The 24,047-nt window shown below is 39.0% G+C and overlaps 2 protein-coding genes and 1 long non-coding RNA gene across 3 annotated transcripts in view; 1 reads left to right on the forward strand and 2 right to left on the reverse strand.

Annotated features, from left to right (window-relative positions):
- LOC124284028 (nuclear receptor-binding protein-like) overlaps positions 1–15,970 on the forward strand; it is a 34,104-nt gene extending 18,134 nt beyond the window's left edge. Inside the window, 8 exon segments of the mRNA XM_046720069.1 lie at positions 1,332–1,412; positions 1,983–2,035; positions 2,189–2,290; positions 2,772–2,904; positions 4,550–4,655; positions 5,506–5,556; positions 6,155–6,461; positions 7,592–15,970. Of these exon segments, the coding sequence (XP_046576025.1) occupies positions 1,332–1,412; positions 1,983–2,035; positions 2,189–2,290; positions 2,772–2,904; positions 4,550–4,655; positions 5,506–5,556; positions 6,155–6,461; positions 7,592–7,693 (935 nt within the window). The 3' untranslated portion in view covers positions 7,694–15,970.
- Positions 15,971–18,761: 2,791 nt separating this feature from the next.
- On the reverse strand, positions 18,762–19,683 carry LOC124284033. The gene is made up of 2 exons (XR_006900458.1): positions 19,374–19,683; positions 18,762–19,214 (listed from the first exon to the last, which is right to left on the reverse strand). It is a non-coding gene; the product is annotated as an uncharacterized LOC124284033 (long non-coding RNA).
- A 141-nt stretch (positions 19,684–19,824) lies between these two features.
- On the reverse strand, positions 19,825–23,799 carry LOC124284029 (polyamine oxidase 1-like). The gene is made up of 3 exons (XM_046720070.1): positions 23,662–23,799; positions 20,444–21,878; positions 19,825–19,864 (listed from the first exon to the last, which is right to left on the reverse strand). The coding sequence occupies exons 1-3, from the start codon at positions 23,723–23,725 to the stop codon at positions 19,861–19,863; spliced, it is 1,503 nt and encodes a 500-aa protein (XP_046576026.1). The 5' UTR covers positions 23,726–23,799; the 3' UTR covers positions 19,825–19,860.
- Between the last annotated feature and the right edge of the window lie 248 nt (positions 23,800–24,047).

A 24,047-nucleotide genomic window follows, 5' to 3' on the forward strand; every position in this document is an offset into this window, starting at 1 on the left:
GACAGAAAAATGTTGGGTTATTCACAATAAAGAAGTTGACATCCATAAATCTTGCTTTTCCTCATATAATTCCCAATATTGACAGCAATATAGTTTGGTGTCCATGATACAAATAAATGATTCTCATAATGTGTTGTGTGTTTGATTAGAACATATCTGATTATCCCTGTCAGGTATATCGTATAGTCAGGTGTATAAAAAGATAGTGAATATAATTTATTATGACTTGTTCCCCTTGTAGCGCCACATATTGTTCTAAGTGCATCAAACTGTACTTTTTCAAGCATTGATGCCTGGCTAACTGTACAATTATCCCATATACAACTACTATAATCAAATAATGGCAGTATAAAGCATTTATACATAAGGAATAGTGTTTTTCTCGATAATTGGTATTTGTAACTCCTTAAACAATTTATCATTGATGAAACTTTATCAAGTACAAAATTTATCCGTGCAGTCCAATTTGCGTCTTTTTGAAACCAGAGGCCTGAATGTTTGTGCTCGGAATAATAATTATTTTTGCATAAATAAATCTTGGACTAGTTAAAAGTATTTCACTAATATCACCAATTGAGCATTTTGTTGAAACAAACTATGGCTCATCTGGACTAAGTGTTATCAAAACACTAACCCAAGTCAGCCAAATCCCACTCTGGCTATGTGAGAGACCTGCTTTGGCAGAATCTGGCAAAGTGAGAGGACACCGAGTTGAGTGGTATATTTAGTGATCAACTGATTAGCTGAAGTTGTGCTTGTCTTAAAACACAACTATAGAGATGCCTGCTTAAAGAGCCAACAAAATCAAGTAGTCATGCTCAGTGACTTGGTTGATTGCATGCCATTGTATTACACTTGTGTTGATTGATACAACCGTGAAGATCCGGGTTAAAATTAGTCTTCAGTAACACATGCTTGTCATAAGTGGCGACTAACAGGATCGGGTGGTCAGGCTCAGTGACTTGGTTGACATATGTCATCGTATCCCAATTGCGTAGATAGATGCTCATGCTGTTGATAACTGGATTGTCTGGTCCAGACACAGTTATTTACACACTGCAGCCATGTAGCTGGAATATTGCTGAGTGGCGTAGAACTAAACTCACTCACTTATGTTGATTTATACTCATGATGTTAATCACTGGATTATCAGGTCCATTTTTTGATTATTCACAGACTGCAATTATGGCTGAAATGTTGATGAGTACAGTTGTATGAATAGACAAAAACAAAATGATACACTGAAGCAGAAATTATTAAGTTATAATTAAATACCACATATAGAAGCATGGCCACATGGTGCTGTATTGCCAGTGTGTTGTGTGTTCCAGTTGCACCTGATGCCATCCATTTGCATGTGAAGACATATCGGGACGACCTGAAGAACATGCACTGCATTGCTCCTGACCCAGGTAATGTAGACAAATATAGGGAGATTCTTTTATGTTACCATTGTTAATTTGTCATGTACTGGCTAGCGACCAGTTATCGCCAACACCTGGCTGTAGCGCTTATGCAGACAGCTTGATTTTAGCTCTTCTAGCCTATCGCTTTTGTGATGTGTCAAAGTGTGAAATGCTACGGAAGTACAAGTCAAGCTGTCTGTACAAGCGGTACAGACAGGTGTTGGCGATAACTGGTCGCTAGCCAGTAGTGTTTCATGCCATCATAAAGTAAATATAGTGATATTAAGGAATCAGATCATCCATACCATTTTGTGTCCTTGATACAACTCTTTAGGAGTTTCCTTGACTAATTACAGATGAGATGAATAGAAACTGTATGCTCAATCAAGTTTATCATAAGGTTAACAATTTGTTTTGGAGGATCCCACGAAACAGATTTTTACACAGACATCATTATATGAGGACAACCTTACTGTTTCTATAACTTTAGTCACTCACTTTACTTTACTCAGATGGTTTATTGTCACTGTTTTTCTGTATGTGATGAAATAGCAATCTTTCCCCCTTTTTCAACAGAACCCATTACAACGAAAGTAGACATGTATTCCTTTGGAATGTGTGCGCTGGAGGTAAGATTTAGTTTGTCAGTGACTACTTCATATGAGTGTTACATACTATTGCCTGTACAATGGATATAAATGGAACAATCCATTTCTTTATAATAACTTATTAAATGTTTGATAATATGAAATATATTAAACAGTTGACTTTTCTGCACACAGATGGCAGCGCTAGGTTTCCATGGAAACGGTGAAGGCGGGAATCTTGTGACCCTTGAGACAATACAGCATACACTTGACTCTCTGGATAACAAGCTTCTCAAGGTATGGTGATGTGATTTTGTCCTTTAATGCATATAGGTTTCATTTCATAACATAAATATAGGATATTTTATGAGTGCCCATGTCACTATGTTTACAACACAAGTGCCTAAATGTTGGTATTTCCTGAGTGAGAGCGAGGGATATACCGATATTTAGGGACGAGCATCGTAAACATAGTATGATATGGACACAAATATAATCTGTTTATTACCAAAGTTGTCAAATTGAGGAAAATAAATCCAAATCTACTTTCAAACATAGGCTGGCTACTTGCCGTCGCCGTATTTAGAACACAACGTCATAGCATTGTTCATGACTTCACGTCACCATTTGCAAAGTGATATATTGTCCAAGGGCACCATATCAAAAATATGAACCCCGATATTTTTGCCCTCGTAGATAAGAATACACCTTTTGCAAACAACAAAGAAGTATTATTCATAAAGGTGTTTACATATGTGTTTTCTAATCCTATGTTCAGGATTTCCTGGTCAAGTGCATCGAAAGGGATCCCAACAAGCGTCCCAATGCCAGAGAGCTGTTGTTTGAAGCAGTATTATTTGAGGTCCACTCTCTGAAACTGCTGTCTGCACACACCTATGCCAAGACTACATGTAAGTTCCTTGTAGATATGGGAAACTGTGGACAGTAGACAACCCTGTGAGTACGGGTGAAATGGTATACCGCGGTATTAGTAGAACCGCGGTATTTTGCCTTCGGTTCGGTATACCATAATGCAATCCCAAAAATTTGTTATTTTCGGTTTTAGTACCTCATTTTATTAATCTTTTTAAACCTTTTCAAAACAGTCTACAAAACGAATCATTTTGTCAAAAATCTATCTAGGTTTGGCTCTTATGAATTTTCTGCATTATGATCATATCTCATAAACCGAAACCGAAACCGAAGGCCTTGTACAGCAATAGGTACCTTACCGTGGTAAGAGCATACCATTTCACTCCTACCTGTGAGAGCATTCATGGTCAGAACATGTCACCAGTACCTCTCACTTGTCACAGGAGCCCACCACTGACGATATAATAGGCACAATTTCTGAGCTCAGCCACATTCCACAAAGTGGTCGCAGCTCTATGACTGTCATAAGTCTGCAATAGTATGGAAGTTCTGACTGTCTTATCAGAATGATCTGGCCTCCTTTGACATAGCACTAAGGTGATCATAAGTCACTAAGGTAACCTTAGTGCAATGTTAAAGAATGGGAGTTAAGGTTAGCCTTAGTGAAGGTTGCTTCGTGAAAGGAGCCCTTAGCCCAGACTGAATGTGTAACATCTGAACTCAATATTGCACATCCCATCACTACCTTCCTGGCCCAGACATGATAACTACCCACCTTCATTCCATGTTCATACAGAAGGAGCTCACTGAATTTCATAAGTTAACAAAGTATACCTCTGTCATTGATTCAATAAGGTTTGGTCAAACTGCCATGCTCTATTCGTCTAAAAACACTGTCATGCAAAACCGTGCAAATGCTTAGACTAAATAAACAATTTTTTTTTTTTTGAAATGATTTTGTACAGGCCACTGTGATACAGCTGCTTTATTGTTGACTGCAAGGGAAAGCAAGATGTGGGCAGTCACAAATTCATTAGCATAACAGTCAGTTGTTGATTACAGAAACTTAGTGCTTTCATTGTAAATTGAACCAATAAGGAATGATGATACAATTCTCCAAATATGAGCTGGTATGTCACGGCATGTTTTGTGGAAATTTGACGCCCTTCATGCAATTCTTGAGGTATACTTATGGTTCGAAATTAACTCACATTGTCACTTGACTGCAAAACTGATATGATATTTTCTACTAAGGCATGGAAATGCCAGGGATGAAATCCTGTACATTTGAATGGCATAGTCTGATATATTGAAGAATCGACTTAAGTATGTTTTTTGCATTTATGCAGGATAATTGTAAATATTGATGTGCATAATGTGAATATCTGTGTTTTAATGATCTGAAGTCAACTCTAAATAAACAAATATGAAAGTTATAGAAGAAAAGCAACTTCTAAGAGCATTATTCATTCACACACAAAAAAACCTTCAGAAACCAGTACAAAATCAGTAACATCAGTCAGTGTTATAAAGCATCACAAGCTGTGTCCATTCTATCATCAGACAGCCATGAAACAATATGGGTGTGGCCTTCCCTTTTTCGTTTATGGAAACTAAAACACACAGTGTTGTGCTTGGTTAAACAAATGCCAGAAAATCACTTGCAATTTATTTACTTTGCAGCCAATCTTCCAGAGAAGCTGACAGAAGAGGCCTGCTTTACCAAAGCTGATCCAAACAAAGTGATAGCAGAGATAAACCATCCGAACAAGGAGCCATTTCAGATGAGGCAAGTTACTACTATTTAGGGGTGAAACAGTATGCTTTTACCAGGGTACGGTACATATTGCGGTACAAGGCCTTCGGTTCGGTCAGTTTCGATTCGGTATATGAGAACTTACTTCCGGGAAAATAGTGGTCGTCTAGCAAAGAAATGCATAGATTTTGACAAAATGATTTGATTTCTAGATATTTTAGAAAAGGTTTTAAAAGGTAAAAAACTGACAGTACGAAAACCGAAAATTCCGTATTTTTGGATTGCATTACGGTATACCGAACCGAAGGCAAAATACCACAGTTCTACTAATACCGTGATATACCGTTTCACCCCTGCTACTATTGTCATAGTAATATACCAAGTCCAGTTATGGTGTGACTGGAATATTAGTATTACTGATGTAAACCTATAATCACTGTGGATACCTTGTGTGAAACCCATAACTGTAGTCCCTAGCATGGATATTGCTGGAATATTGGTGAAAACTCATTCGCTTAACATTCTCACTCATACCTTATGTGGTTGTGGTGGGGTAGCCAAGTGGTTAAAGTGTTGGCTCATCACAACGAAGACCCAGGTTCGATTTTCCACATGGTTACAATGTGTAAAGCCAGTTTCAGGTGTCCACCGCAATGATATTGCTAGGATAGTGCTAAAAGCAGCATGAAACTAAACTCACTCACTCATACCTTATGTGGCCATATTCAAAATGGATAATTGGTAACCACCTAAAAGTAGTGAAAACATATGAAAATATTCCATATGCATATGCAGAAACATTGTTCGGAAGTGTCAGTGTTGTCAAAATTTTCCAACATAATTATGCTTGTATGGTCTGTGACTCAAGTTCTTTCTGTCTCAGGTTTTCACAAGTGCCAGCATTGGAATTGGAAAAGTTTCTAGAAGATGTTCGGTAAGTTTATGGAAACATCTTATCACATTCAAGCTGTGTGCCATGAATCAATTAACATGACATATTTAATGATATCTGTAGCTCTGGGGCACACATGCTCCTTAACAGAAGAGATAATTTGCTGTAAGGAATAGCATCCCGTATCCTTGCACGATTAACTAGCAGGGCAGTCATATTGATATAGGTTTACCTTTTGATTTACAGAGAGCAATCTATAAGAATAATTTTGTGCCATCATCAAATACAGTGACTATCAATTCCCCAAGTCCAGATAATAAGCTTTTGTAATTATATCTGCCCACCCCACCCTTCATTTTTACTGAGACTGTTAATCCGCTCTGTCATTTCAAATCCATAACTTTTTTCTTGAACCATAATATGCCTTTAATTGTATTCATCATTTTTTATGTTAATCCAATTTTTTTGTGTTTTCATGTGTTAAAAATTATCACATGCTCCTGTTGAAATATATGATTATAAGAGCGCCTTTCAGGCAAAAGGACATACTTTTTTTCAACATATGACTTGAACATGCCATGGAACCTTGTTCTGTAAGGAGTGGTGCAATGCAGCTCACTCATATCTGTGTGTTTACCAGGAATGGAGTGTACCCGCTCACAGCATTCGCAATGCCCCGTCCCCCTCCCTCGAGGCCTCAGGCCAAAACACCAGAGCTTGCAGAGTCTGTGAAGTCCGAGACGCCAGAACACATGGATGTTGAGACCAGGATGGTGATCAATATGTCATGTCAGACTCGCAAGAATGAGGACAACCCCACCAAGTTGATTACAATATTGCTAAGGATGGACGATAAAATGAACAGACAACTTCAATGTGAGCTATCAGGAGAAGATAACTCCACAACTCTCGCTGAAGAGTTGGTTCACTATGGATTTATCAATGAGGTAGGAGTGACAAAATATTGCTTTACGCTTCATCATCAATCTCGCTATCCACAGCAAGGAATTAGATAGGAATTATATACTGACACACGATGAAAACATGGTTGTTTGTTCAAGCATCAGAAGTGATGTGTTTTTGTCTATCTTGAAACACATTGAATGAGATCTCAAATATGAACGACACCATAATTTGATTGTTGTGGCCATATTGCTAAATACTGCAAAAACATGAATATGAAGTTTTAGCTGTTTCAGTATAGTATTCGCCTGCATTTTACAAAGTTCCTTTGTAATGATTTTAAGTTATCAAGTACTTGTTGCTTCTCTTAGACTAAAATGTGTTGTGCATTTGTGTAGATTCTGCTGGTTTCTAGCGATGTTTGAAACTGTATGTAATCCCATAGAGGTGTGAAATTCATGTTCTTGTTCATGTTGAGGGGCAGAAAAAATTGAAGTTGAATGAATGAGGGATGAGAGTGTGCGAATGTTAAATCAGAATGAAAAACACAGATTGCAGGGACCCCCATCAATACTTTTTACAGGTCCTGGCTGGTAACATGAGGGTCCTGTAAAGTGTTGAAATGGTGTAGTGTACTGTACATTCAGATAATGACTTCAGAGCCTGGAATGACTTAGTGATCATGTGGACAGTGGCCATGACATGGGTGAAATAACACACACTGATAACTACTCGTGATGTAGGTATTTTTGTGCATCTCCTCGGATGTGGTATTTGGGGTTTTCTGTGTCCATTCTCTCATTTTGTGCACACTGGACGCACATTTGTGCTTCATGTAAAACCCTGGATTGTCTTTCATGCCCATTAAGCACCTTCACTGCATTGTACACAAGAAATGGGCTTCACACATTGTTCACATGTGGAGAATCAAAGAAAGGTGTTCTGTGTGTCAGATGAATGCTTTACATATTTTCTTATGTAGGATGCCTCTTCAGCCTCTGGTTTTGCCTTATCCAGATCCTGTTGCTTTCGTTTTGTTTTTCCAGGATGTACATGAGAAATGGCTAGGACAGTATTAAACTACTATCATACAAGTTAATTAAATCAATAATTGTAACCTGTCCGGGGAATTTTGGCTAGAATGCTTTCTATTAATAATGTGTTCTCTTTGCAGCTTGACAGAGACAAAGTTGCCGTAATGATCGATGAGAATTTGAAAAATGGTATGTGCAACGAATCCTCGCCCACTCCACCAATAGCCATTCCATCCTCGTAACTTCGGGGTTCTTCGAAATTCCCCCGGTTTTCGGCCACATACTTTACAGGCTCTTCACCCATGATAATTATGGGAACTGCCTAGACCTGAGCGAACACTTGGTTGCAGTATAAAACTCACAGAAATCGCTGTAATAACTGTCCTAGTCAACGCAGTAAATCAACAATCAAGGAAACGAGCACATGCTTCTGTAGATAATCGTGGAGATGTGTCCAGTTGCCAACTATGAAGAAGAAAGTGCCTTTACAGAAACTGTCCTGAGTTCCAGCTGGTTGGACACCAGAATCCTCTGATGGTTACCCAGCACAGTAGCTGGTACATTGATATATCCCTGGTATAGTACCTGGTACATTGACATATACCCGGTACAGAAGGGGTACAATGATACATGCCCAGTACACACATGGTGCATTGATACATACACAGTACAGATGCCGGTACAATAGCAATTAAACAGCAGGTGGCCTACAGGCTCTACATATTGTTTGCTTTGATGTAACTTATGTTGAAATTTGTTTCTTTCAATCAGATACGAGGTTTTCACTTACTCGACGTAGTGGTTCCAAGTATCATATTTTACTGTTTCATATTTTCAAGTCATTGCATCATACAATTAAAAAGTAATCGTAATGAGAGTTATCAAGTCAAGACTTGTATTTAATTTAGGGAAGATCAATTGTTTTTCCCTTTCTGTCTCATTTGACATTGTGAGCAATTAGTAACATAGTGTGACTCATTTTGATCATCAGTTTGTTACAATTTGAAGGAAAAGTACTAACATTTCAATATTTTCTACTCGTCCTATCCCAGTTAAATATTTGATGGGATGAGAGTGAACCTTTTAACATATTTCAGTTTTGTGTCATGTATTTCTGGAACAGCAGAACTTTATTTGAATGCTAGGGAAAATACATCACATATTTATTTAATTGTTAACTTGTAGTACAAAAGTTTTCTTTCAAATACAGGTGTAATATGGAATTTGCCAGCAATGCTGAAAGAGTTGTATGATGATGACAATCTTTGTATTGTGTGTTTTTGTTGGATGTTATTTCATGTTTGGTTTGGGTATGTATCAATTTAAAATGAAATGTATTGAATTGTTTTCATCACCTTTATGGTCTACTTTGATTTTGGTCTTTGTGAAGTAAATTCAGATTTGTTTTTAAATTTTATTTATGCATGTACCAATTTAATATTTAAAAAATTTGGAAAACTTTTGAGATTATGTAACATTTCTCCCCATTTCAAATTTCATCAGCTACAGAAAGGGCAATGGTCATTGGCAACACAACTTAAAATGTTTTGCACGTACTCAGTCCTCATTGCTCCTTCGAACTCAACATGGTTGTTTAGATTTTGAGCCTATTTTGACATACTCCGATGCCAATTGTATGCATGTGATATATCTTGATGGTGTAAAAGCAGGTACTTGCATCATTTGTATCATTTAGCTGTTTATTATTTTGGTCTGTTATCAACAGTATTATTCAGTGTATAGAGCTGTACGCCCAGGTTTTTGTCCGTCATGGTCGCAATGTGGAAGTTTTGAGTTATGTTTTGCAGTGTTGCCGAATATGTTGATGCAGTTTGTAAAAATTATATATATGTATATAAACTTACCCGTTATACATACAATAGAAACTTGAATATTGACATGTCTTATGTACACATGGACGAGTGGACGATTTGTTTTTCTTAACATATTTGTCATTGGTCAAACATCAAGAACTTTTTCCTGAGGATGACTGTTGTGGTCAGTTTGGAGTTGAATTGTTTGAGCTGTGAAACAATTAACTGAAGCTCATATAAATGGAATTTCATAGATATGTGTAGGATAAAGCACACACAGTGATTCAGTCAAAAATCAAGCGAGCTTAAGGCATTGTCTGTCTGACCTCTTACATTTTGTACATCTCCACTGAAACTTCATGGCCTGTGGAGGTGCAGAAGCCTGCATGAATGGTTCCAGTGATGGTAACTCTTTAAATAGCTCACAGAATTCCAGTCTGATTTTTTTATGTGGCCCACATAATTTTTCAAAATTTCAGCTGACCTCCAGATTGTGTATTATTAGATTTCTTTTGTTCAGTTAAGATTTGGGTTAATGAAAACAACTATATAACAGACACTGCTCTCAAGCCTTGTATACTTATTCCCCAGAGACCTCCACTATTACTTTGATAAATCTTGCAGACAGGACTCCGTTCTATGAATGTCTGGTTGAGGCAGAGCAAATATACTTGCTTTCTGGGCGTTACTGTGACAATGTGAGTGTGCACAAACTCAGCCATTGAAATCATATCCCAGATAGTGAGATGGTTTGTGAAGAAGAAAAAAAAAACTGATGGAAGTGCAGTGATGTTTTTTGTACAGAATGGATGTAAAGTTTATTTTGGTATGTTCAGTGTAATGTTAACTTCTATGAAGTCCGTATTAAGCCATCTTAACAGATGATTTGTGTTTGTCTTGTTTCAAAATTGAATGTGGATTTGTTGCCAAAAGACTTCTGTAAAATGGGAATTGGAATGTTCATCTACTCTTTGTTAAATGTCTATTCTGAAAACATATCAGAAAATATTATAGAGGCTTTCAGCCCTTTTTAAGAAATATTTTTATGATCCGAGTAAAGGTACAGTGATAAGTGTTATGATACACATTTTATGTGAATCAATTTTAAATACAGAATACTTAAACATTTCTGTCTCATTGGCAAAGTAGACATCCTTTTGTTATGACCAAAACGAATAGTTAACTGCTTTCTATGGGGTATACGTAATTGTATCCTTACATCTTTTCATTTAACAATATGTTCTGATGTTGAATAAATAATTAGGTAATTATTTAAAATCACATTTCATGGGTTCAAGTTATTTTGGGACTTATACATTACTGAATGGATGAAGTATTGGTTTGCTACAACCATTTTGCTGTTACAACTTGTCCCAGTAAATATATAATTACAACCTCGATATGTGTGGTTGGTGATGTTGTATATATGTGTTGGGTCTTGTGCTATAAATGGTGCTTCTGTCTGCTGCTTTTGGTGTGGACACTCTGTGGAATCAGATTTAAGTCATGTATGCTTCTCGATTGTGTTTTAAGAGTGAAAAAATGTCTTGTGATTATATTTTCTTACAAAGTCATTCAATGTATATCCATTATTGAAAACTTTGAGTTTTTGGAAAAGTTGCCTCTATTGGAAAGTACTTACAAGCACTGCAGCTCGCAGCGAAGAAAAGTAGAATGTTGAAGGGATTTTGAAATTTTCAGTTTCATTTGAATTTCATGATGCCATATACTAATGATAATCACAACAGAATCAAAATAAATCTCATATTGGCTAAGATAATGGTAGATTTCACCATTCCAGCTGTCTGTGTAATTAGCCAAAGAAGGGTTATAGTGCATGTTATCTTGTCCTTGTTTACATTGCCTGGAACAATCATTTTGATAGCACATGAAGACATTTGTAAATATGTTTGTAATCACCATGGTTACAGTGTATGGTGCTTGTTTCAAATACATGTTATCTCCAATCTTGGTGGGTTATCTCCCTTTACTCTGGTGCCGAAATAAGCTGGAAATAGGGTCTTTTGCTTCTTATATGTAATGTATCATACTCCACACCATGTGTGTAGACCTGCCCGTGAATTATCTACACAGCTTATGTAGGAAACTCATAACATAAAAGTGTGTGGATGTGTAGCATCTAAACATGTGAGCTTCAGCTCACACTGGACCGTGCAAAGAAAGGGAAAACAAATTTGCATCATACCCCTAGGCTTAGTTTTGTGGCCCTAGTAATTTCACGAAAGCTGATGATAGTGCTAGGTGGTGAGATGTGTAAATGTGAGGAAGATACAATACTGGTTCACCCTTATTATTAGGGATGTCACGATATATAAGTTTAATGATTCGATATGCATCACGATACCTATTTTCGCGGCATTACTGCGTACATTTAGTTACATTTTGAACATTAATATTTCATATTTTATAATTGTCCCTGAAAGGATCAACATTTTTATTTTCAGAGATTAAAAAGTTCTAATTTCCCATGAAAAATAATCATTTATAGCTCTCATAACATAAAAATATTTGATACAATTGCAAAATGTAAACGGTGTATAAGCATTTAAACTAATACTTTCAAAAATAAATATCGATACAGTTTTGAATGTATCGATTATTGTATCGTCTTAGAAAAAAGTATCATGCATCGATGTATCAATGTATCGTGGCATCCCTACTTATTGTGTTTCTTGGTTTGTCAGTACTCATGCCGCTGTTATTGTCATTCTCATCGGTTTTACCAAAGTCATAGATGACTAAGACTTGGATCACTTGGTTGTTCATCCCACAATGACATGGCAAACCATGCATGATATCTGGAATAACGTTCAAAACAACATTCAACCATATTCACTCACTCACTGACTGACTAGTTTTCTCTCCATTTTGGATCCCTAGAAACCCCTGCCAAGTTGCAGATAAGGAATGAGTGAGGCATTGTAAAATGTAGGTCCAGTCTGTTTAGTAGAAGAACTCGTTATATGGTCCATGTACTCCAGTTGACCCTGCATTGATAAACTGGCTGACACTGTATCTTGTATTGACAAGTTTATTTAATCAGGGTAACACTTCTCCCACAGACAGTCTGGTTAGTCAAGGGAGGTAACCCACACCATCCTATCCACTTCTCTTTATTTCAGGATCTTGACCTTATTGTATAACATGTAGATGTATATTTATTTCTTAATGTTCCTCATGCAGATGTGTATCACCAGTATGCTGTGGCATGAATTCAGTATTTGTTCAAAGGCATTATTTTTGGTTCCTGCAGTATACATTATTCTTTGATTTGGTTGTACATTTCTTTTTGTATGCATACATCCACTCGAATTCCAATTTAATTCCAGTTCAGTGTTCTTTGTGATTTTCTGTGTAGTCTTAAGACATCTGTTTTCATATTGAATGCAGTGATCCAATCGTTGAATTACCCGGTACCCAGTGTATATGGACAATATTTTGAATTGGCTTTAACCTCTTATATCTCTCAGATACCTGTATCATTGATAACCAGTTGCTTAAGGTTCATTCTTTGTCCATGTGGTGATTGAAGTTAACTTACAAACAAATGGGGGGCTGTGGGGTAGCCTCGTGGTTAAAGCATTCGTTCGTCATGCCAAAGACCCGGGTTCGATTCCCCACATGGGTACATGTGTGAAGCCCATTTATGGTGTCCCCCGCCGTGATATTGCTGGAATATTGCTAAAAGTGGCGTAAAACCAAATTCACTCACTCACTCACTCCAAACAAATGAGATCGTTTAATGACAGGTATTTTCACCACGGTAAAAGGGTTTGACAAATATGCTGGTTCACTAGAGAAAGACCTATGAGTCAGGACATGGACATCAAACCATGGAGGTTGTCTGACCGGATTGTAGAAAATATGAAAGGGTCAGTTTGTTTTGTGTTTACCTTTTACAAAAACGGAGAATATTTGCAAGGAGTTAGAATATTGTTGACAGGTGTTTTTTATTTTTCGTTTACTGTGGGACCAGTGATTTTCTGTGGCATTGGTCACCAGAAAAACAATATTAGCCAAGCCCTGCATTAACTTCATCAGAGGTAATCAGTTGGATTCATGTTACTTAATGCATGTTTAAAGTGTGGTTTTTGAGTGTTTGACTTGACCAAGTTTAGATTTGAATTGAGCCAGGTAATTACTTGTCATGTATTACTGATAATTTGCGTTCACACAATCACAACATGTGCATTTGTAGTAAAAAACATCATTCACTGTACTGATGACAACCGTTTCCAATTTATCACCCACACTGCTCAACTTCATGCCCATCAAGGAAGTCATATGTAGCCATTATTACCAGTAATGTAATAACGATATATCAAGTTCTTTGATAGGTTTGCCTTACTGAAAAGGTGACAGTCCAGTAACATCACTTTATTTTGCTGATATTGAAAATGAATTTTGTAATATGTATTCCCTAAGTGTTAACTGATTTCATAACTTCTTTCACCATCTCTGCAATGTTTGCTAGAAAGGATATATTGTGAATGTTTTGTATTGGGAGTGTATTATTTCCTTGGAATAGGTTTTGTAAGAGTGCCTAGTTTACGTGGCCATTAATGTGAATTGTGTAAGAATGGCATGGCAAATTGTGGGTTTCATGTCTGGCCCAACATGATTATGTTCTTGGGTTCGTCAGCACCATTTGATTATTGATTGAGTATAGTTTTACGCCGCACTCAGCAATATTACAGCGGTATATAAATAATCGAGTCTGGACCAGACAATCCAGTGATCAAGAGTGGTAAATTTCTAAGACTTGTATCACTTTAGGGTTTCTTCCCACATCAAGCTGATGCCCTTTGACACATCTGTTCAAAGCAGAGTCTGATTCAGTGTGTTCCCAATTACTTTTTCTTCATATTTCAAACTTTTCATTCTGATAAGACGTGTCTTAAACTCTTCTAATCTTGTAGTGCCAGGGTGTTATTAAATTGGAAACGGTTCAAGTATTTTGAATTTTGCCCATTACTAGATTTGAAAATGAAATGATATAGGGTGTAGGTTTTGAAACTGTGTGATCTTCGTCACGTTCATTGGTACAGAACATACTCATTTGTTGAATAGTCCCAACCCTGTGGAGTTACCATGACCAGTGTGAATACAAGTACGAAGTTCTTTACGGATGACTTTTGTTTTAGCAGTTCCAAAATCATAACTTGTTATCATTCCAAGCTAGGAAATTTCTCTGAAATAGAAGAAACAAGACATTTGACATTTTCTTAAATGTTTGTTGAAAATATCATAAAACATCACTAACATTATTATGTATAAAAGTTGATTGTTTGAACAAGGAAACCTGTCAAGTAAGATCCATTCATTCTGGAATCTCTGTTATCACAAGTGCAGTTCTTTGGAATTGTTGGGATTCCTCCACGAGGTTTAAAGAAAGTGTAATTATGTACATAACAAACTCTCCAAGGTTTAAAATGCGTACAAAGTGTGTCAAGATGCAATAAATGTGAAGTTTTGAGTTTATACTGAGCTGGTCAGATGAGACAGGGTGAGACACATTTGTTTTCTAGTCTTGAAATAGAACACTCTAAAGAATGTTAATGGTCGCCCAATTGCGCCATGTTACTTTAGTTATTGTCATGGCACCACAAACAGAAGTACTATGAAAGAATTGGGTGACCTTTAACTTTTGTAGTAGTATATTTACAGCCTACAGTTTCACCAGATCTTACAAAACAGTAGCCCCAAATGAGCTGTCAATATGTTTGATTTTACACATGGATTCTGTACCTGTTATGGTTAGAAAGTTTCTGTCAGATATTTCTTGGAGCTGAAGTAAGGAATACTTGTGTTTTTATGTCGAAACTAAGTATAGGAACTGCTTGAATCTTCTACTCTATGTTCAGTAAGGATTATGCCTTTTAATAGAGATGGCTGTCTTGGTCCTTAGCCAATGATGAGTAGTATATTTTATGCTGAAACATTCATTATTAAGAAATACCTATTAGTGAATATCAACCAACTATTCCTATGCATGAAAGACAAGCATTTGGCTATGCAGAACTGTAAGCTGGTTGTGTGGTTTCTGTGAATCTCTTTTCAGTTATTCCACCCCACCAGGTGTGTATTTGATGGAGAAGTGACTTCATCAGCTGTCCATGAGATTGTTTATCAAAGGTACAGGTAGCTGTTGACTCTAGCCTGGTGGCTTTAGAGTACCTTCATTGATGATAGGCCATAATCTCATTAGTGAATACCAGACAAAACTGTCATTTAATAGACCTTCAGCAGTCCAACTAGGCATCAAAGCCAAATGATGGAAATGGTTGGGGTCCTTAAACTTATAAGCAAATAAAATTCATGCATCAAGTGACCCCATGTTTAGACACTGTTGACAGTTCACTTCGGACTGATAAGATGACAAGAATGATGCTGGGTGGTTTTAGGATATGTGAAACTTACGGTGTTTCTCTGGTTAAGGAAGAACAGGATTTGCTGTTTCTGGCACCACTGTAGATCTGTGCACCACTTGCCAGTAGTACAACACTGAAGATTTGACTTGTGGCTGTCACATTCTCACTTATAGATGACAGAGAACTTTGCTCTCACAGAAATCTCTCACTTGAAACTGAAACAATTGCCAAGCAATGCTTCTACGAAAGAAGTATGTACTATTGTAAGCATGTAAATTCATTTTGCTCAATCATTAAACTAAATGAACCATTACCAGTGTCGTTGTGTTTATCTGAGCACCAGTGGAGCCAGATTTCATGAGTAAGTATAAATAATAGATGCATGTGTAAGGGTCTACAGCCGGGAGAAACTGAATAAGTGCATGCCTCAGTTTAGGCTATCTGTTCTGTTTCCAAAACCTCACTAAAACGTTGTAGAAAAAAACCATTCTATATTCCTTAGCGTTTGGTTGAGTAATGAATAATGCATATGGATGTGTCGCGTTGGGATGTCAATAACCTATGCTTGCCGAAAGAGGCGACGTAATTCGACCTGGATGTTATACTCTCACTGACTTGGTTGCCACATGTCATCGGTTCCCAATTGCGCAGATCAATGCTCATGCTGTTGATCACTGGATTGTCTGGTCCAGACTCGATTATTTACAGACCGCCGCCATATAGCTGGAATATTGCTGAGTGCGGGGTAAAACTCAACTCACTCACTCAGGGACTGGCAAAGTGTATGTCTCCAAACACCAACAATCTGCATGTCTTATTCTTATGGAAAATCAAACCCATATCTTCAGTTGTAAAATGCCAGATTTTGACCAGGAAGCACATCGGCAATATGTCAGCCATGTGTCATTGGTTGATTTGTTGTTTAACGCTGCACTCGGCAATATTGCAGCTATATGGTGGCTGTCTGTAAATAATCGAGTCTGGACAACCCAGTGATCAACAGCATGAGTGTCAATCTACACAATTGGGATACCATGAGGTGTCAATTAAGTCATCGAGCCTGACCACCCGAAGCCGTTAGTCGCCTCTTACAAGCATAGGTTACTGAAGACCAATTCTAACCCGGATCTTCACGGGTCATATGTGCACGGATGGCCCAGTCCTTCAAGTAGGCGCAATTCGTGGTGCAGAAAGTGGTAAACGTCTATGGCATTCCAACATTTATGTGACAGCCGTGATATACGGTTCACCCCTTTTTCAATTTACCAAGTGAAAAAATATCGGCATTGAGTGACTGATAGTGAATAAATCATTTGTCGCCTTTGGGACCAGGGAGAGGTCGGATTCTGAACCGCAATCATGGATCTGCACGTTACCAGTCTACTTGGCCGTGCGAGACATTGTACCGCCAAGCGTTCGTCTGGTTAGGGTAAATACCATTATTTGCACTTTTGTGCTGAACCACAATGGAAGTAGGGCTGGGACGGGTCCAGATTTTCTGCCCGGGTACTCCACCCCTATTACCCTACCCTACCCGGATACCCGTTATGTTAATTCCTGACATCAAATGTGTAAGAAATGGCAATATATTCTTCAGCTCGAGGCTAAAACGTCCGAGCTTTTCAATATAAACCATTTATTATATTCATATGAAGTGACTGTAATTATGTCTAAAAAGACAATACAACCTTTTCATCATGAAAGAATAACATATTACATTGTTTAATCTATTGGTCACATGATCATAAGGGTCTGGGTATTGAGACGACTACCCGGGTCCAACTCATTATCCACCCGTCCCGGGTATCCGGGTTACCCGTCCCAGCCCTAATTGGAAGCTAAAAAATGAAGGAGTGAGTAAGTGAGTTTAGTTCTACGCCGCACTGAGCAATATTCCAGCTATATGGCGGCGGTCTGTAAATAATCGGGTCTGGACCAGACAATCCAGTGATCAACAGCATGAGCATCGATCTGCGCAATTGGGAACCGATGACATTTGTCAACCAAGTCCGCGAGCCTAACCACCCGATCCCGTTATTCGCCTCTAACGACAAGCATGGGTTACTGAAGATCAATATTCTAACCCGGACCTTCACGGGTCTAAAAGGTGAATGTTTCAGCATGAAAAAAAAATATTACAAAGAAGGCAAAGAAATAGGGACTAATTTTATTCTGTGTATAATCGTACTAACTGGTACAAACATACGAAAGGATATATGTATACATTTGAAAATACATGTACATATTGTAAAACCATTTTCTCCGCCATATTCCAGCCACATGACGACCACCTATAAATGTTCAATGTTTGGACCACACAAACCAGTGACTGATATTGAGAACAACGATTCACGCCGTCTTGGAAGGATGACACGACTCCTGACCATCCCATCCATTTAGTCGCCTCCAAGACCCGGCAGTGACTGATGCTGGCTAATTCTAACCCAGGGTGACATCGGCCTAATGTTTTTTGTTTCTTTTCTACAAATTTGAAATAACGCGTTTCGTTACAGGAAAGAAACACCTGCCTCTAATACTATAATTTGTCATAAATATACTTCAGTGGGCCTCGAACCCGAACGCCGCATCCCGGGTTTGAGTTCACCGGGAATTTCACTACAGATGCCTCACACACAGTAGGATTTGTTTTGGAAGACACTGTTAGTAATTTTTATACGGTTTATTTTATACTAGTCACACTTTGCTGAGGATCAAATCATGGATTCAACAGAAAACTATTATGTGGGGTCAAATTTGGTTTAAATATCTAAGCTTGTTGTTAGCATGGATCCTAAGTTTCAGTATGTCATTGCATCTTGTGGATCCCATACCTGCTATTGACAGGTATTGTTTATTTTGTCAATGACTCGTTCCATGATTTGCAAAATGGTTAATTGATGCCATGAAAACCATTTTTATGGTTACTCATGTATCAAGTGCATAAGGTTAGAATAAAGTGGCTGTTTGCCCGAAGAGGGGTTACCATATCATTATTTATCCAGTTTTAAATGGATACAATTTAAAATTATAAATCAGCGCTTAAGTAAAGTTGTGAATTTTGTGAAACTTATCAAAGTGTGAGTAGTATATAAAATGTTTTCTTGTTGTTGTGAAGTATGACTATGCTTGATTGTCCAATTATGAATGATTTCGTTGAAAGTACCTAAGTTCGACTATTATAAAAATAAATAGTCGCGCACGCGTTGTTGTCAAAAGAAACAGGCAAGAGACATTCGTGACCAACTCGTGTTATTCCGGGACAGAGGTTATACGGAAAGGGGCGAGTGGTGACGACTGACAAGCGGGAAGCGGTTGGACCGAGAGCAAGACATGTTCGAAGCTTTTCACTACCTATACCCATAGTCACGCTCCCTAACAGCTTGTCCACTTGGTTTGTATTTCCCGTTCTGTGGATTCCTCTACAGAAGGCAACCCCGAAAACCGTCTTTGTTTCGTAAAGTGAGGGACCAAAATGTTCCGTATTTGGCCACGAACCTGATAAATAGTTCTTCACCTTTTCAGTAGCTTCCAAGCAATCACGTTTCTGGCGACACTGCCTCTGACTGAGTTTTGGTTTTACGCCGCTTTTAGCAATATTCCAGCAACATCACGGCGGGGGACACCAGAAATGGGCTTCACACATTGTACCCATGTGGGGATTCGAACCCGGGTCTTCGGCGTGACGAGCCAACGCTTTAACCACTAGGCTACCCCACCGCCCCTTAGCCTCCAGAATTTCGTTGAGTGCGTGGCGTTAAAGAACTAAACACATACATGTAAATGCAAGCGTCATAGTCACTTTTACGGAAGCGATATGGTAACGCAAAAACACATCCGTAGTGTAGTGAATAAGTGAGTGAGTATGGATTTACGCCGCTTTTAGAAATATCAAGTTGGGGACACCGGAAATAGGCTTCACACACTGTGCCTTTGTGGGGAGTCGAACCAAAATGCTACCCTACCATGCATCCCCGTCCGAAACGTAGACGCCGAGTCTGTGGGTTAACAGTTATCCGTTATTGTCAGTTATCTGAGTGAGTGGGTGAGTATGGTTTTACGCCGCTTTGAGAAATATTCCAGCAATATCACGGCGGGGGACACCAGAAATGGGTTTCACATATTGTACCCATGTGGGGAATCGAACCCGGGTCTTTAGCGTGACGAACCAACGCTTTAACCACTAGGCTACCCCACCGCCCCCAGTTATCTGAAGTTAGTGGTATTAGGTATATAGACATCGCAAAAACATTATTGTGAAATATGATTTTAATTCATCCATGTCTCTGTGGGTGAAACATGATGACGAGTGAGTATGTTTACGCCACTAACAGTATTACAATTGCGGGGGGTCGGCTTGATTTCGGAGGAAATCACGAAGTGATACTCGACCTGTTAAACTATTGGTACTTTTGTGAAACCTGCGACAATGGACATGGTGCTGATAACTACATGAACATAATTGGTGAACCGATATTTGAACACACGAGGTTACTGGCCCACTTAAGGGAAGCAACTAAGTGGACCAGGTCGTATGTATAAGGAGGTATGTTTGAAAGTGATGAACTATGACGTCAAACATGGATAAATATTCAAAGTAAATGTACTAAGAATGGAAGTAAGATACATGTGTGGTAAGGAGGGTTAGAAACGTACTAAGGCTGATTATGTTTAACTGCAATGAAGCAATACATTTCCTTTAAGTGAGTGAACGAATGAGTTTCAGTTTTGCACTGCTTTTAGCAATATTACAGCAATATCGCTGCTGCGGACACCAGAAATTTACTACTTTAAGTATACTGCCATCAGACACGCCAGGAGAGTGGCAAGTGACAGAGACAGTAGAGATGCCTCACACGTGGTCGGTACGGGTTTTGGTGCTGCAGGAGTTGGGTTGAACTGAGGACATTTCTTGTCCATCATACATTCCTTCACCTCCATTGCGGTGTATCTACCAGACTGTTCAGCTCCTTCAACAAAACCATCCATCACGTCATGGTATGCCTCTCCAGCAAAATAGACTCTTCCCACTCGCGACTTCAGAGCCTCCAGGAACCTCGGGTTACCCTCGTCTCCGACCTGACGGGAAGTGAAGCTGCCCATGGTGAGAGGATCACTCGTCCATCTCTCCAGCCGGATGCTTTCTGGTTCCGGTGTCGACGATCCGAACATGCCCTTGAGCACCCCCTTTATCTCGTCTTTCACTTGATTGTCTTGCATGCTCTCCACCCTCCGTGCCTCCTCTCCCATAACGACAAACAGGAGTATGTTCGTCCCGTTGGGAAAGAAACCCTCGGCCTCCAGGTTGATGATAATGGGATAGTATCCTCTTCGTGGATGGACGTGAAGGATGTATTGGTAAGTTCCCCAAAAGTTGGTCACCGTGCTGGCAAATTTGACATAGATCTGAGCGTACGAGTCGATGCTTGTTCTATAGATAGTGTCTAACTTCCAAGCGGGTAGAGAAGGGTTAAACATATCGTTCTTGCTCTTTAGAACACCCATGCTGAATGTGACTATGGCGTACTTGCCATTGAAGGTCTTGCCGCTACTGGTAGTCACCGACACGGAGGTGTCAGTGTGGTTGATGCCTACCACCGTCTCACCCAGCTTCATTTGTGGACCGGAAGTGTTCATGAATGAGCTGGCGAATCGTTCCATGTAGTTCTGTAGTCCACGCTGGTCAGTTGACAGGAAGGGTTTGTCCTGGATGTCAGAGACGGACTGAAATCCTCGAGTTGATATGAGGGCAGGAAATTTGCTAAATTCGAAATCGTAGTCGTATATCTCTATGACATCTTCCAAGATGGTTTTAGGAAACCAGCCTCCATTCTCTAAAGCCACTTTAATAGACATGTCCCGTATCTTGCCCTCCTTGATTTCACCAAAGAGTTTCTTCACAGTTTTCTGCGCGTTTGCTAGTTTATTCCACACTGCGTCCGCCTGCTCGTCCAGCGACTCATTCAAATACGACTTCACGATGACACTATCGTAGTCAACGTACTTGCCTGTGATGTTGTACATGTTGACGGTGCTGTTAATGGAAGATTCGGTGCCATATATACCAATGGATCCAAGTTCCACGATTTTCCCGCCAAACATCGTGCTTTTAATTCTCCCGCCAATCGTATCAGCGGCCTCTATGATGATAAAGGAGACGTTTTGGCTGGCCAGAACACTCGCCGCGGATAGCCCAGCACTTCCGGCGCCGAGAATGAGAACATCTGAAACATAATGTTCCTCCATACATTTTCAATGAAATTAATTTTTTCATTGATCTACATTGTAAGGTCACCCTAACCAGCGTAGCGTAGTCCTAACGTGTTTCCGTATCTTCATATCATCTTAAAGTCTCAACAACATTCAGTTAACTTCATCGACATTGATCAAAGTATCATGCCAATTCCAGACTAGTCATGTTATCTACGGAATGATTGGCTGGCGAACAATACGTCTTGAGACGCGCAACCTACTTTCAGCATCAATTAGCATGTAAAAGACCAAAAAACATCTCCCCGTTTCAACTAAATTGTGCATACCCATTGTGTCTTCAAAATTATAAGGTGTTATGCATGATAGACCCAAGAACAAGACTCTCGCTTTCAAATTTCATTTCCATGTACTAGGAGATGTCCCGCCGTGATGTTGCTGGAATATTGCTTAAAGCTGCGTAATACCATACTCGCTCGCTCGCTCTCACGATCACTCACGCACGCACACACTCACTAACTCACTGACAGAGACGTTTTAAGATGGCACTTGTTGGTACCCGTATTGTGCTCGGCATTATTTTTTTAATTTTTATTTTTTTTTATTTTTTGTATTCACTTCACTTGGATACACTTTGTATGAAACAATCTGTGGACATAGTTTTGTAATAAAATAATATAATGGGAGGCATGTCACTCTGTTTCAAGTTCCACAGGGGGAAATAGAGCACGTAAAACTGGAGCAATGGCAGATACACTTGGGTACATGTATAAGCTATTTCATTGTCACATTCACAGAACATTTTGGAGTATTATCAATTTATATAATGCTCGGCATTATTGGTATTTGAGGGCTTTCAGTGTACCGTGTAACAGTGGAGTACTAATGGTATAGTACAAACAGCATTTAGAACACGCAGTACACACTCGCAAGCACTTCTGAACACGCATATGGACACATACACGTATATACAGCCTTGCCATTTTCGCCTTACTTTTAATCATATGAATAGAATAGAGAAACATCAAAACTTTGTTAATATTTTAAATTCACAGCAATACAAATAATAAACATATTTAAATCTTCACCTGATTGTTGCGGAATACACAGGGGCGTGTCACGCTAAGAAACAGCGTTAGAAAGACATATAGGTACATACACCCTAACCTAGTACTATATAAAAGGATCCTTTTATATAGTACTAGTGTAGGGTCTATATACCTATTTGTCTTTCTAACGCTGTTTCTAAGCGTGACACGCCCCTGTGGCGGAATACACACATAAACACGCACGCACGCGCACCCAAACACACCCTGCACATGCACAATCGTGGGTGTGGTCCTCCTGCATGGACACACAACCACCACTCCAGTGTAATATTTGAGCGCGGATCTGTTGTTGATGAACAAATTCAGGACGAGGCTGCAATTCAAAATCACGCCAACTGCGCGTGAACAATGACAACTCTGTGCGCCCCCGCCCACCCCCCATACACACACACTCATAGATACGAATAAAGCAATAGTTGGCATACAGTGTGAACTTTGATTGTTTAAATTACATTCCCCGCGTTACAACACAACATTGCCAGAGAAAACAATCCATGGTCATCCTCAAGAACCACGATTCGTTTTCTACTGTGGAACATTTTGGCGGGGGTGTTCGTCTGACTGTTCGCACCTCTCTTTTGAGAAACCTGCCCAGAAAGTTGATTGCAGCGTTTTGTATACAATACAAACGTACATGCATAGTGCTATTCCATGTGCTCTTACTTTAACAGCACATAATTGTTCTTACCTGCATCATATTGCGCTGATGCTCCAGACAACAGGAACGTCACTGCAAACACAAGCAACATCATCTTGTAAGATGCTCTGCAATGATTCAAATGTTTGTTGCAACAGCCTTGGGAGAATAACTCAAACCGGTTTTAATCAGATTGGGCAGTAAACACAGTAGATGTGAACTTGACGCTTTATAGTCACAATGTCCTACATGCGTCAGTGAAAGTATTTGTACAATAGACATGCATTAGGCTCAGTCTTCTGTGACGGTTCGCCGGTACAAGCCAATGTTGTTTACTTCAGGCGAACAAATATGTGACCTTCGCCGTTGATCGATATTTAGTGAGTGAGTATGGTTTTACGCCGCTTTTAGCAATATTCCAGCAATATCACGGCGGG

The sequence above is a fragment of the Haliotis rubra genome, unplaced genomic scaffold (assembly GCF_003918875.1).
Source record: "Haliotis rubra isolate DU_JTF1 unplaced genomic scaffold, ASM391887v1 Scf328, whole genome shotgun sequence".
NCBI classification, from domain to species: domain Eukaryota; kingdom Metazoa; phylum Mollusca; class Gastropoda; order Lepetellida; family Haliotidae; genus Haliotis; species Haliotis rubra.